The sequence below is a fragment of the Salvelinus sp. IW2-2015 genome, unplaced genomic scaffold, assembly GCF_002910315.2.
Source record: "Salvelinus sp. IW2-2015 unplaced genomic scaffold, ASM291031v2 Un_scaffold6646, whole genome shotgun sequence".
Lineage (NCBI taxonomy): Eukaryota > Metazoa > Chordata > Actinopteri > Salmoniformes > Salmonidae > Salvelinus > Salvelinus sp. IW2-2015.
In genome coordinates, this window is record NW_019947908.1 from 26,066 (window position 1) to 39,705 (window position 13,640).

At 42.9% G+C, this 13,640-nt stretch overlaps 1 protein-coding gene across 1 annotated transcript; it reads right to left on the reverse strand.

Moving 5' to 3' along the window:
* Nucleotides 1–673: 673 nt before the first annotated feature.
* On the reverse strand, nucleotides 674–12,128 carry LOC112078987 (serine/threonine-protein kinase Chk1). The gene is made up of 7 exons (XM_024145072.2): nucleotides 11,714–12,128; nucleotides 9,198–9,263; nucleotides 5,612–5,726; nucleotides 1,930–2,038; nucleotides 1,751–1,815; nucleotides 974–1,043; nucleotides 674–879 (listed from the first exon to the last, which is right to left on the reverse strand). The coding sequence occupies exons 2-7, from the start codon at nucleotides 9,260–9,262 to the stop codon at nucleotides 674–676; spliced, it is 630 nt and encodes a 209-aa protein (XP_024000840.2). The 5' UTR covers nucleotide 9,263; nucleotides 11,714–12,128.
* Nucleotides 12,129–13,640: the final 1,512 nt, after the last annotated feature.

The following is a 13,640-nucleotide window of genomic DNA, read 5'->3' on the forward strand; positions in this document are numbered from 1 at the left end:
AACGAGTTTGTGTGACGTTGTCATTGGAAAGTTGCTCTGGAACCTCTGTGTGTGTGTGACAGTGTTGCTATGGTTACAGAGTTGCCGTGGGACCAGCCCAGCGAAAGCTGCCAGGAATATTCTGATTGGCTGCAGAAGAAGACCTACCTCTCCCCTGGAAGAAGATTAAACACACACCCCTCAGTAAGACCCCCACTATAGGTCCCCCCCCCCCCCCGTAAGACACTGTAACTACTATAGACGCCCCCCCCCCCCAGTAAGACACTGTAACTACTACAGGTCCCCCCCAGTAAGACACTGTAACTACTATAGGTCCCCCCCCCAGTAAGTCACTGTAACTACTATAGGTCCCCCCCCAGTAAGTCACTGTAACTACTATAGGTCCCCCCCCCCAGTAAGACACTGTAACTACTATAGCCCCCCCCCCCCCAGTAAGACACTGTAACCACTATAGACCCCCCCCCAGTAAGACACTGTACTCTTTTGTTAAGTTCATATTTTAAGTATCCCTATATTCTGTTATTACGGTGCCATCACTCTGTTATTAGTGTGCATGCGCAGGAGTCTCGTTGCAGATGAGCCTGGCCTGAGTGCAATGGMAACCATGTATTGTACTAATACGATTGAGTAAACGTTGTTAAACTGGAACCTTGTCGTTGTGTCGTATTTGAGTTCACACACCACCCTTACCTCCAGCCAACATGGCGGTRAGGACGATGCCACAGGCCCAGATGTCAGCTGGTTGAGCGCTGAACTCTAATTTGCTGAGCAGCTCAGGTGCGACGTACGGAAGCGTTCCACACAGCCTGTTCAAACGCCGCTCTCGCCCACGGTGACGGAACATCGTAGCTAGACCGAAGTCTGACAACTTCAGGTTATCTACACACACACATGTAGCAGAACACAGTATACACCATTATGTCAAAGTAAAATCAGCACAACTAGCACACACACTGAGTCAAAACACACACACCTTTATCGTCCAGGAGAATGTTCTCAGGCTTGATGTCTCTGTGGGTGATACCTACACTGTGGAGATATTCCTAGAGAGAGAGCGAGCGGGGGAAGAGAGAGAGAGAGAGAGAGAGAGAGAGAGAGAGAGCGCGAGCGCAAGAGAGAGAGCGAGAGAAAGCGAGCGGGGGAAGAGAGAGAGAGCGCAAGCGGGGGAAGAGAGAGAGAGTGATTAAATCTAGTATATGCCATTTAGCAGATGMTTTTATCTAAAATGACATTTTACATATGGGTGGTCCCGGGAATCAAACCCAAAAGCGCCATGCTCTATCAACTGAGCTACAGAAGACCATGGACGATCAAGACTGCAAGTCTACTCTAGGGCCCCCAACCACTAGGGCCCCCGACCACTAGGGCCCCTGCATATTTAAAGAATAGCTAGGCCTATGTAAAGGATGCTGATTGCTTCGGGAGTACCACTTCCTCCCAATCCGGCCCATACCTGGTGTGAACTCGGGACCTCTGCCTTGCTGGCGCACGTGACCGTCCTCCTGAGATTGTATCTGCTACTATAATGAATAGCATATAGATCAAGGAACCAAGCGACAACACTACCCTCACAGCTCCGCAAGGATACGGCGCGTTTCACTTTTCAGGTAGCACAGAAGTACATCGAATGCCGGAGCGTATTGAGAAAAAAGGACATTGCAACAACACCGCGCTACACTCTATCTGCCTACCTAACGTGTGTAGACCCTTTAACCCCGACCTCTAACCCTCCTAGATAACTGTCACTCACCACAGCTGCTATCAACTGCTGGAAAAACCTGTGAGCTTCTCTCTCTGGCATCCCCAAATCAGGCTCTGAGAGAGAGAGAGAAGTAGAGTTGTTTAAGTGTGAGATGGCCCCCAGCCTGTGATAGGATCCAATCAGMCAATCTCAGTGCTGTGATTGGCTGCTGGCTCTGTCAGTCTCACCAATCCTGTCGAATAGCTCTCCACCGCTGCAGTACTCCAGGAACAAGTAGACAGTCGGCCCCTCCCTCCGGTGGCCAGAAAAACGCACTACGTTAGGGTGGGACAGAACCTGTAACAAAACACACAACCAAGAAATCCATCAGAAAGCAAAAAAATGGATGATATATTGGTCATCGATTTAAAAAAAAAAATATATAATAATAATTTAAACAATGACCAATATATATATTTTGTTCAGATGATAAATAAACGACAAAGACATAAGTCAGGCAGACAAGGTAGGCAGGCAGGCATACCAGACCTTCTGTTTTCTACTCTCTGTCTCTACCGCACCTGCTGTCTCGACTAGAGGTCGACCGATTATGATTTTTCAACGCCGATACCGATTATTGGAGGACCAAAAAAAGCCGATACCGATTAATCGGCCGATTTTTATTTATTTATTTGTAATAATGACAATTACAACAATACTGAATGAACACTTATTTTAACTTAATATAATACATAAATAAAATCAATTTGCCTCAAATAAATAATGAAACGTGTTCAATTTGGTTTAAATAATGCAAAACAAAGTGTTGGAGAAGAAAGTAAAAGTGCAATATGTGCCATGTAAGAAAGCTAACGTTTAAGTTCCTTGCTCAGAACATGAGAACATATGAAAGCTGGTGGTTCCTTTAACATGAGTCTCAATATTCCCAGGTAAGAAGTTTTAGGTTGTAGTTATAGGAATTATAGGACTATTTCTCTCTATACGATTTGTATTTCATATACCTTTGACTATTAGATGCTCTATAGGCACTTTAGTATTGCCAGTGTAACAGTATAGCTTCCATCCCCTCTCCTCGCCGCTACCTGGGCTCGAACCAGGAACACATCGACAACAGCCACCCTCGAAGCAGCGTTACCCATGCAGAGCAAGGGAATAACTACTCCAAGTCTCAGAGCGAGTGACGTTCGAAATGCTATTAGCGCGCAACCCGCTAACTAGCTAGCCATTTCACATCGGTTACACCAGCCTAATCTCGGGAGTTGATAGGCTTGAAGTCATAAACAGGAAACGAAAGTGCTGTTTGAATGAATGCTTAAGAGCATGCTGGTGCCTACCATCGCTCAGTCAGACTGCTCTATCAAATCATAGACTTAATCATAACATAATAACACACAGAAATACGAGCATAGGTGATTAATATGGTCGAATCCGGAAACTATCATCTCGAAAACAAGACGTTTATCTTTCAGTGAAATACAGAACTGTTCCGTATTTTATTTAAGGGTGGCACCCATAAGTCTAAATATTCCTGTTTCATTGCACAACCTTCAATTGTTATGTCATAATTACGAAAATTCTGGCAAATTAGTTCGCAATGAGCCAGGCGGCCCAAACTGTTGCATATACCCTGACTCTGCGTGCAATGAACGCAAGAGAAGTGACACAATTTCACCTGGTTAATATTGCCTGCTAACCTGGATTACTTTTAGCTAAATATGCAGGTTTAAAAATATATAATATGTGTATTGGTTTAAGAAAGGAATTGATGTTTATGGTTAGGTACACGTTGGAACAACGACAGTCCTTTTTCGCAAATGCGCACTGCATTGATTATATGCAACGCAGGACACGCTAGATAAGCTAGTAATATCATCAACAATGTTGTACTTATAACTAGCGATTATGATTGATTGATTGTTTTTTATAAGATAAGTTTAATGCTAGCTAGCAACTTACCTTGGCTTTTTACTGCATTCGCGTAACAGGCAGGCTCCTCGTGAGACAGGTGGTTAGAGCGTTGGACTAGTTAACCGCAAGGTTGCAAGATTGAATCCCTGAGCTGACATGGTAAAAATCTGTCGTTCTGCCCCTGAACAAGGCAGTTATAACCCATCGTCCCTAGGCCGTCATTGAAAATAAGAATGTGTTCTTAACTGACTTGCTTAGTTAAATAAAGGTGTAAAAATAAAATATATATACATATTTTCTTAATAAAAATCGACAAAATCGTTGTCCAAAATTACCGATTGTTATGAAAACTTGAAAATCGGCCCTAATTTAAAAATCGGCCATTCCGATTAATCGGTCGACCTCTAGTCTCGACCTCTGAATGCTCGGCTATGAAAAGCCAACTGGGGATATTTTATATATGAATGCTTCCGCTCAGTGTTTGAGATCAATTGACACTCTTTACCATGGCACTTTGAGATTTATTTTAAACTGCAAAACCATTACGCACCACTGCACTTTGTATACCAGGGTTGGCTAGCCTTCTCTAGTCACTCGTAGGCTAAGTCACTGGTATACTTTTATTTACAAAGCCATTTTGGGTTTACAACCTTTTAATTTGGSCGTTTTTATTGTTCAGAAATGTGGTGGGTACTCTCTTCGTTCTCTGGACTTTATCCTGCTAACTGTTCTAAATGTCCGAACTGAATTTGGTAAAAGGGCTTTTATGTACTCTGCGCCATCGTATTGGAACGCCTTACAAAATACTTTTAAAACTGGAAGAACTTGTCCCGATTGGTGTTCTTAAATCACTGATGAAAGATTTTGAGGCTGATTCCCTGACCTGTCAATGTTTTTCATTTGCTGTTTTTTTTTTGTTATGCTCTTGTGAATKAAACGTTTTTTACTAGATTACTTGTAGTTTTTCATGATGTCTGTCTGTAATTTTTGTAATGACTTGGTGCTGCCCATCTTGGCCAGGACGCTCTTGAAAAAKAGATTTTAAATCTGATGTTGTAACGTTAGCTAGCTAACGTTAGCCGTCTGACACTTAGCCAGCWAATTTTTCACACCATAAACGCAATTATTTGATCAGTTAAGTTRGCTACTGTTGCTCAACATKTCTCTGGCTAGCTAACGGAGAATTCGATCCAGCTAACAAGACACTGAACAATGCAAATCATACTTGTTCCACCACACTTTCTCCCTCAGCTCAAACTTTCCAAATGTCAGTTGTTTTTCGGTTACAGCTCATGAAGTACGCTTCATCACCTTCTGCACCCGGTCTCCGTAGTCAGGTGTCCACCTAACGTTACCTCTTCGTTATCGTTCAGGGGATGCGCTGCTGTAACTGCCAAACAGCCTTTCTACTCTCTGCGGTCTTTCCAGAGTGCACGCTGATGCTGTACAACTAGCAAACTGGTTGTCTCATCTCTCTTCAGTCGGGTGCTGCAATCTATTATGTGAACGATTGGCTGAGCCTTGGATAGAGTCAGTATTGCTCCAAAAGCGCATCACTCGGTCACTTACAGCTAGTAGTGATTAAAGCCCCCCGCCCAAACTTTTTTCATTGGATAAACAACGAATCACGTAGGTCACCCATTTTGGATTAAAACGGCAAATTTCGCCGAAAAAGTGACTATTCCTGCTCTTTTTCTGCCATCCATCAAACCCATTTGGTGTGTCATCATAGTGGTCTCTGACTTGTGGCAGACTCGCTCAGGTGGAACAAACTTAGCTTGCCGCTTTTTCAATGCTGATTTAAAATGTCTGAGAAAACAGAGAAGTTTTTTTCCGCAAACATTTTAAAAGTAATCATCTAGATTTTTCTAAAGTATCTGTATCAATTTTTTAGCTGGTAAAGTAACGGATTACAGTTACCGTTTTTTGCAATCCCGTCACATGTAATCCGTTACTCCCAACCTTGTACCAGACAGACATACCAGACAATCAGACAGGTACCTTGTTGATGCAGATCTCTTTCTTGACGTTCTCAGAACACTCCTTCCCCTGAGACGTATCAATAACCTTCACCGCTACAGCCTCTCCTGTCTGTCTGTTCACCAGCAGCCTCACCCTGAGACACACACACACCATAAATACACACACACTAGGGATGTGACAAATAAAAAAAAAAAATATCTGCTTTCCATTAAACCGATAGAACGAGAAAAAAAAAATCACAAATTCACAATGCAGAACATAGTCCTATTAAGTAGACCACTAGAGGGCGATGAAGTTCTATCCACAACAGTCATAGGCTAAATCTCAAACTGACACTTGGCCTTTATGGAGTGGCCTCTTGCTGATGTGCTCCATAGTGATCACTCGAGGCTTGTAGGTGTTTCTGAAAAAAATGAGCATTAAGAAGGTGCTCAATCTACCTCCCAACTGACACTTATCAATAGTCCAAAATTATCTTACCATTGCGAGCAATGTTTACCTGGAAACACGGGGGGGGGAGACGCATGGGAAACACGGGGGGCGGCACCACCTGGCAGACAGACGCACTGGGAAACACGGGGCGACGACGAACTGGACCGGGGGCGACACAGACAGCACTGGGAACACGGGGGCAGACACAGACGCACTGGGAAAAACGGGGGCAGACACAGACGACGGAAACACGGGGGGCAGACAAGAGACCAGCACTGGGAACGGAGGGGACGGGGCACACAGACGCACTGGAAGACGAACAGCGGGGCAGACACAGACAGACACTGGGAAAGCCAAGGCGGGGGGCAGACACAGACGCACTGGAACACGGGGGCAGACACAGACGCACTGGGAAACACGGGGGCAGACACAGACGCACTGGGAAACACGGGGGGCAACGGGAACAAGACGCACTGGGAACACTGGGGGCAGACACAGACGCACTGGAAACACGGGGGCAGACACAGACGCACGGGAAACACGGGGGCAGACACACTGATAGACAGGGAGATGGTTGGAAGAAATAACAACATTCTCTACATATCACTAGCTGGTGATTTAGCTTGTAGCGTTCCTGTTACTAGCTAGCTAGCATCCAGTGTCGCACATTAATTGCCCGCTAGCCCGGGGCCAGTAACATCTCGGGGCCAGTAACTTTAACAGATTTTGCATTCAGTTCAACATTTCCCTGCGAAGTCTACCATTGAAGACTACACACGGAATGTCATGCTATTAGCATTTGAGCAATATGATTTGGCCATTCAAGCACGACCACACTCCGAGACTCAACTTCGAGCAGTACATGAGGCGATGCCTTAAAGCACATGCAAGCAGTCCGAAGCAAAAATAATAATCTACTGGCTGAGCATACATACTAGCACATGCTGGCTACTGTTGATAGTCTGCAAAGACACCTAGCATTCAAGTTGGCTAGGGCAGTCTGACAAAAACAAAAAAGCAGTCTTCATTCGACAATCAATTGGACAAAGTTTTAAAAAGTGTATTTTTCCATAGACACACCCTGTGTTTTAAATTTAAAAAAATATATACACACACACACACAGCTGAAGTCGGAGGTTAACATACACCTTAAATACCTGTGTGTGTGTGTGTTGTGTGTGTGTGTGTGTGTGTGTGTGTGTGTGTGTCTCTCTCTCTCAAGAGTTTGGACATACCTACTCATTCAAGGGTTTTTTTATTTTTTATACATTGTAGAATAATAGTGAAGACATCAAAACTATGAAAAACACATATGGAATCATGTAGTAACCAAAAAAAAAGTGTTAAACAAATCGAAATATTAATTGAGATTCTTCTAATAGCCACCCTTTGCCTTGATGACAGCTTTGCACACTCTTGGCATTCCTTAACGAGCATCACCTGGAATGCTTTTCCAATTATCTTGAAGAGTTCCCACATAGCTGAGCACTTGTTGGCTGCTTTTTCTTCAGTCTGCTGTCTGACACATCCTAAACCATCTCATTTGGTTGAGCTCGGGATTGGGAGGCCAGGTCATCTGATGCAGCACTCCATCACTCTCCTTTTGATAAAATAGCCCTTACAAAAGCATGGAGGTGGGTTGGATCATTGTCCTTTTGAAAAACAAATGATAGTCGCACTAAGTCCAAACCAGATGGGATGGCGTATCGCTGCAAAATGCTGTGGTAGCCATTCTGGTTGAGTGTGCATTGAATTCTAAATAAATCACTGACAGTGACACCAGCAAAGCAACCCCACACCATAACACCTCTTCCTCCAGGCTTTACGGTGGGAAATACACCTGCAGAGATCGTCCGTTTGCCCACACGCGCCTGATAAAGACATGGTGGTTGGAACCAAAAATCTCTAATTCGGACTCAAGACCAAATTTGCACCAGTCTAATGTCCATTGGTCGTGTTTCTTGGCCAAGCAAGTCTCTTCTTATTGGTGTCCTTTAGTAGTGGTTTATTTGCAGCAATTGACCATGAAGGCCTGATTCACACAGTGTCCTCTAAAACAGTTAGTTGAGATGTGTCTGTTACTTGAACTCTGTAGCATTTATTTGGGCTGCAATTTCTGAGGCTGGTAACTCTAATGAACTTGCCCTCTGCAGCAGAGGTAACTCTGGGTCTTCCATTCCTGTGGCGTTCCTCATGAAACCCAGTTTCATCAAAGAGCTTGAAGGTTTTTGCGACTGCACTTGAAGAAACTTTCAAAGTTCTTGAAATGTTCCATATTGACTGACCTTCATGTCCTAAAGTAATGATGGACTGTCGTTTCTCTTTGCTTATTTGAGCTGTTCTTTACATAATACGGACTTGGTCTTTTACCAAATAGGGCTTGGAATTCACCAAATAGCCCTATCTGGTAAAAAGACCAAGCCCTATCTGTAAAAAAACAAGCCTATCTGGTAAAAAGACCAAGCCCTATCTGGTAAAAAGAACAAGCCCTATCTTCTGTATACCCCCCTACCTTGTCACAACAACTGATTGGCTCAAACAAATTAAGAAGGAAAGAAATTCCACATATTAACTTAATGCACACCTGTTAATTGAAATGCATTCCACTCATGAAGCTGATTGAGAGGCAAAGGGTGGCTATTGGAAGAATCTCAAATATGAAATATATTTTTGATTTGTTTAGCACTTTTTGGTTACTACATGATTCCATGTGTGTTATTTCACAGTTTTGATGTCTTCACATTATTCTACAATGTAGAAAACAGTACAACTAAAGAAAAACCCTTGAATGAGTAGGTGTTCTAAAAACTTTTGACCGGTGGTGCACTGTCAGCTTTTGTTGCTGGCATCTCATGCCTAAATTTTCTAATCTTGCCAATGAAAAAATAATTGAAGTAATTGACAATATCAGAGGGTTTTGTGATGAATGAGCCATCTGATTAAATTAATGATGGAGCCGAGTTTGTCTTTTTGCCCAAAATGTCATTTAAGGTGCTCCAAAGCTTTTTACTATCATTCTTCATCTCTGTTTCATAGTGTACTTCTTTTTATTCAGTTTAGTCACAGGATTTCTAAATTTGCAGTACGTTTGCCAATCGGTTGTGCAGCCAGACTTATTTGCCATTCCTTTTGCCTCGTCCCTCTCAACCATACAATTTGTGTGTGTACTCACTCTCCATATGCTCCTTCTCCCAGCGTCTGGATCAGGTCCCAGTCCTGCACAAAAGGTACCGCCATGCTGCATGTATGCATGTGCGCACACACGTTAGAAAGTATGTTTGATAGCAAGTCATGAGCTGTGTTCGAATACCATACTAACATACTGTATACTATTAGTTCATTTTAGTATACTGTATCTGAACGGTATCCTTTCAGTTTGAGCGTACAAGCGCTTCACTGTCTACCGGAAATGATGCTGTTGCTATGCAACGTATTGCTAGCAAAACAAATTACTAGCTAGACATTTTACGATTTGGGGTGTGTTCATAAATTCAATCTGGAGTGCCAGAATGCGCTCTAGGCGTTCGTAAATTCAATCTGGAGTGCCAGAATGCGCTCTAGCGTCGTAAATTTCTGGAGTGCAGAATGCGCTCTAGCGTTCGTAAATTCAATCTGGAGTGCCAGAATGCGCTCTAGGCGTTCGTAAATTCAATCTGGAGTGCCAGAATGCGCTCTAGGCGTTCGTAAATTCAGAGCGTTGTCAGATTGTTCTGTTCTGTTCGTAAATTCAGAGCGTTCAGTATGCACACTGGCCAATGAGCAGGATTGACTTCACAACGGCAGTCAAGCACCCAAGCTAACTGGCCAACGTTGGCTAGCTTGCTAGCTACTTCCAGACACAAATGAGAGAACACCTCACTGACCATTTTACTCGCCCAGCAGAGCTGGTTAGACTGTTTTCATGTTATCTGAGCGTTGGTGACTAACTGTGCTGCTGGCAACAATTTAATTACGTTTTTTTTGCCGACATTTACTGCACTGGTTATATTCAATGGGTGTTGACGTTTGGACATTCATCCAATATCTGCGCTCTGGCACACAGACGAGAGTGCCGAAATCGGAGTAGATAGCCAGAGTGGATTAACAATGTCCATTGAAACGCAGGACCACTACACCACCATTTACCTAATCTAAGAATGACGAGATTAATCAAATCAATAAAATGTAGGTTTGGATAGCCATGTTAATTTACTGGCAAGATCTATTTAATAGTAGCCAACTAACGTTAGGTAGCTAGCTTACATATATTACCGTTACCGTTACATACTGCTGTAATGATACGCGGTTCATAAGGATACCAACTAACAACATTGTCATCCAACATAACCTGTAAGCACAAGCAATTCACTACACTCACAAATAACATCTGCTACCTATGTGTATGTAACAGTTTATCCCTCCATCTGACCGCGACACGAACCAGGGACCCTCTGCACACATCAACAACTGACACCCACGAAGCATAGTTAACCATCGCTCCACAAAGGCCGCGGTCCTTGCAGAGCAAGGGAACCACTACTTCAAGGTCTCAAAGCGAGTGATGTCACCGATTGAAACGCTATTAGCACGCAGCACGCTAACTAGCTAGTCATTTCACATCGGTTACATGTATGTGACCAATAAAATGTAATTTTGATTTAAAAAGTTATTACTTTATTACATTGCTCAACATTTCTTTACATTTGTCATAACTGGTTAAAGCAATGAATTTGTATTCACTCGTCGGAAACGTGAAGCCACGCCCATCTTAGGAAGAATTGTATTATGGGCTCTAAAAGTGCAGAAATAGTGTCCACTGTTTGTATACTTCGTATTTTGGAGAATTTAGTACGCATCCAGGAACGTTTGGCATACTGACTATATCCACACTATGACCAATAAGTATACTACATACTGAATTTACGTCAACAATAGTACGGTTAGTATGAGTATTCGAACACCGCTCTGAGCTTCTCTGTACCAATCCATCCAAGCCCGTGACTGTAAATAATCTGTTCTAGCTGCTTTTAATTAACAAAAGGCAGTTAGCTAAACCAAGCCAACCAAAACCAATGCTAACGCTACTGGCTAGCTAGTTTGCACAAACCTGCGCCAACGTCACTAGCTGCATAGCCAACTAGTACCCAAAACAACACTAACGTTAACATGACTAACTACAATAGGAAGCAATATCATTATCAATTTAGTTCGCTATATGACAGGTAACGTTATACGGTGAACCAGAATCTGTGCACAGGTGAGAGGTTCTCCTCAGTCATTCACCCTCTCCTCTGCAGATTCTGGTTCAGTTATACCGTAGTTTAAATTTACTGTTGCCGCGTTCACGTACTAGTCGGAACTTGGAAAATCGGAAATGTCCGACTTGCAAACTGGTTCAACGTGTATAACTACAACCAATTAGCAAAGTAGGAAATGCCCGAGTTTCCTAGTACCGACGAGTATGTAAACGCGGTAAGTCATTCTATATCTAACCGAAGTATTAAACTATACAATATCGACAACAATTGAAATGCACGTCAGTTAGCTAAAATACGCGTTGCCAAACATGCTAGCTAGTCAATTTACTTTGTTTTAACAAAACCACACTTTGTCTAAACCTTACTGACGTTGGCTTTAATAGCTCTCCCCAATTCCTGTCMAGTAAGCGCAAACTAGTCTGTGTTGGCCACATGACCGTGTGTTGTTTACCTTGAGTCTTTCAGCAGTCCTGGTTCCTTATCAGCATTTATATATATATATATTATCTAAAATCTTGAAAGCGAAGTTAACTCCAACGCAGCTGCACAACAAATTTGGCGCGCTACATGGACTTCCGTTCTGGTGGTATTTACTACAGTGTCAGTTCCTGTAAACGGTATGTTTACGGAAGTAAAAGAGAAGGCAGAGGTTACAATCACAGAGTTTGTACCATAGATAGACACCTCCAAAGACAGTACAGTATGAAGATAGGCTAAAACTGCTTCTCCAATAGAAGTCCCCGATCACACTTGTAGGCGATGTCATGGCGAAGTTAGCTAGCTAAACTCATGCGTAGGAACACGTCGTCGGGTCTAACGGTTTTCTCACGCCGAACTGCGCATGTGCAAGTCGTCAAATCTTCTTCTTCAATAAGGTTTAAAGGCGTTTAGCATCCAATAAATATTGCATTACCGCCACCTACTAGACTGGAGTATAACTGCCTTATTCTTTGCTTGAAATAATTATAATAATAATAAATGTATTAATAAATAAACAAACACCCTACCACTAAAAACCCACCACACTACTCCACTATTTAAATATATTTGGTCCTGGGGCGGCAGGTAGTCTAGTGGTTAGAGAGTTGGGTTGCTGGATCGAATCTCTGAGATGACAAGGTAAAAATATGTCGTTCTGCCCTTGAACAAGGCAGTTAACCCACTGTTCCCCGGTAGGCTGTCATTGTAAATAAGAAATTATTCTTAACTGACTTGCCTAGTTAAATAAAGGTTGAATAAAAAAAMCTCAGGCCTGAAAGGATAGGACACTCCCTGCAAATCTTCTGATGTCAAGTCTCGCACCCAAATACCTCTCTTCAGCTGCGACCACCACCTCATTTTTCTGTGACTTACATTCCATCCCTGCAGTACAGTTGATAACAAATGATATTTTTACAAAAATCCAATCTTACTGAAACATATATCACAGTCACCCAAGTCATAGACTGTTCTTTCTGCTACAGCACAGCAAACGGTACCAGATCGCCAAGTCTAGGTCCAAAAGGCTCCTTATCAGCTTCTACCCCGAAGCCTGCTGAACAATTTTTCAAATGAGCACCCGGACTATTTACACTGACACCCCCCCCCCCTTTTTTTTAAACTGCTGCTACTCGCTGTTTATTATCTACGCATAGTCACTTTACCCCTACCTACATGTACAAATTACCTCGACTAACCTGTACCCCCGCATCCTAACTCGATCGTCCGGTACCCCCTGAATATAGCCTCGTATTGTTATTTTTATTACTTTATTTATGTTTTACTTTAGTTTATTTCAGAGATAGCCTGCAGGTCTGTGCCCAAACAATTCGAACATCTACTTTTAAAAATCCATCTCTCCAGAAATAAGTCTCTCACTGTTGCAGCCTGTTATAGACACCCTCAGGTCTCAGCTGTGCCCTGGACACCATATGTGAATTGATTGCCCCCATCTATCTTCAGAGTTCGTTCTGTTAGGACCTAAACTGGATATCTTGCTTGAAATAATTATACAGCCCTCGACCAGCACAAAAACATCCCGTGGCGTACTGCACTAGCATTGAATAGTCCCTGCGATGTACAACTTTCAGGAAGCAGGAGCCAATACACACAGTCAGTTAGGAAAGCAAAGGCTAAAGGTAAATATGCTTAACACCCCGTCCTACAATCTAAGCTAGATGCCTCAATCTCTCACAAATGATCAAGGAACCTACACATGTACAACCATAAATCTGTAAAAATGGGCACCCTCATAGATATTATTCTGACCAAATTGCCCTCCAAATACACCTCTGCTGTTTTCAATCAAGATCTCAGCGATCACTGCCTCATTGCCTGCATCCATTATGGGTCCGCGGTCAAATGACTACCCCTCATCACTGTCAAATGCTCCCTAAAAC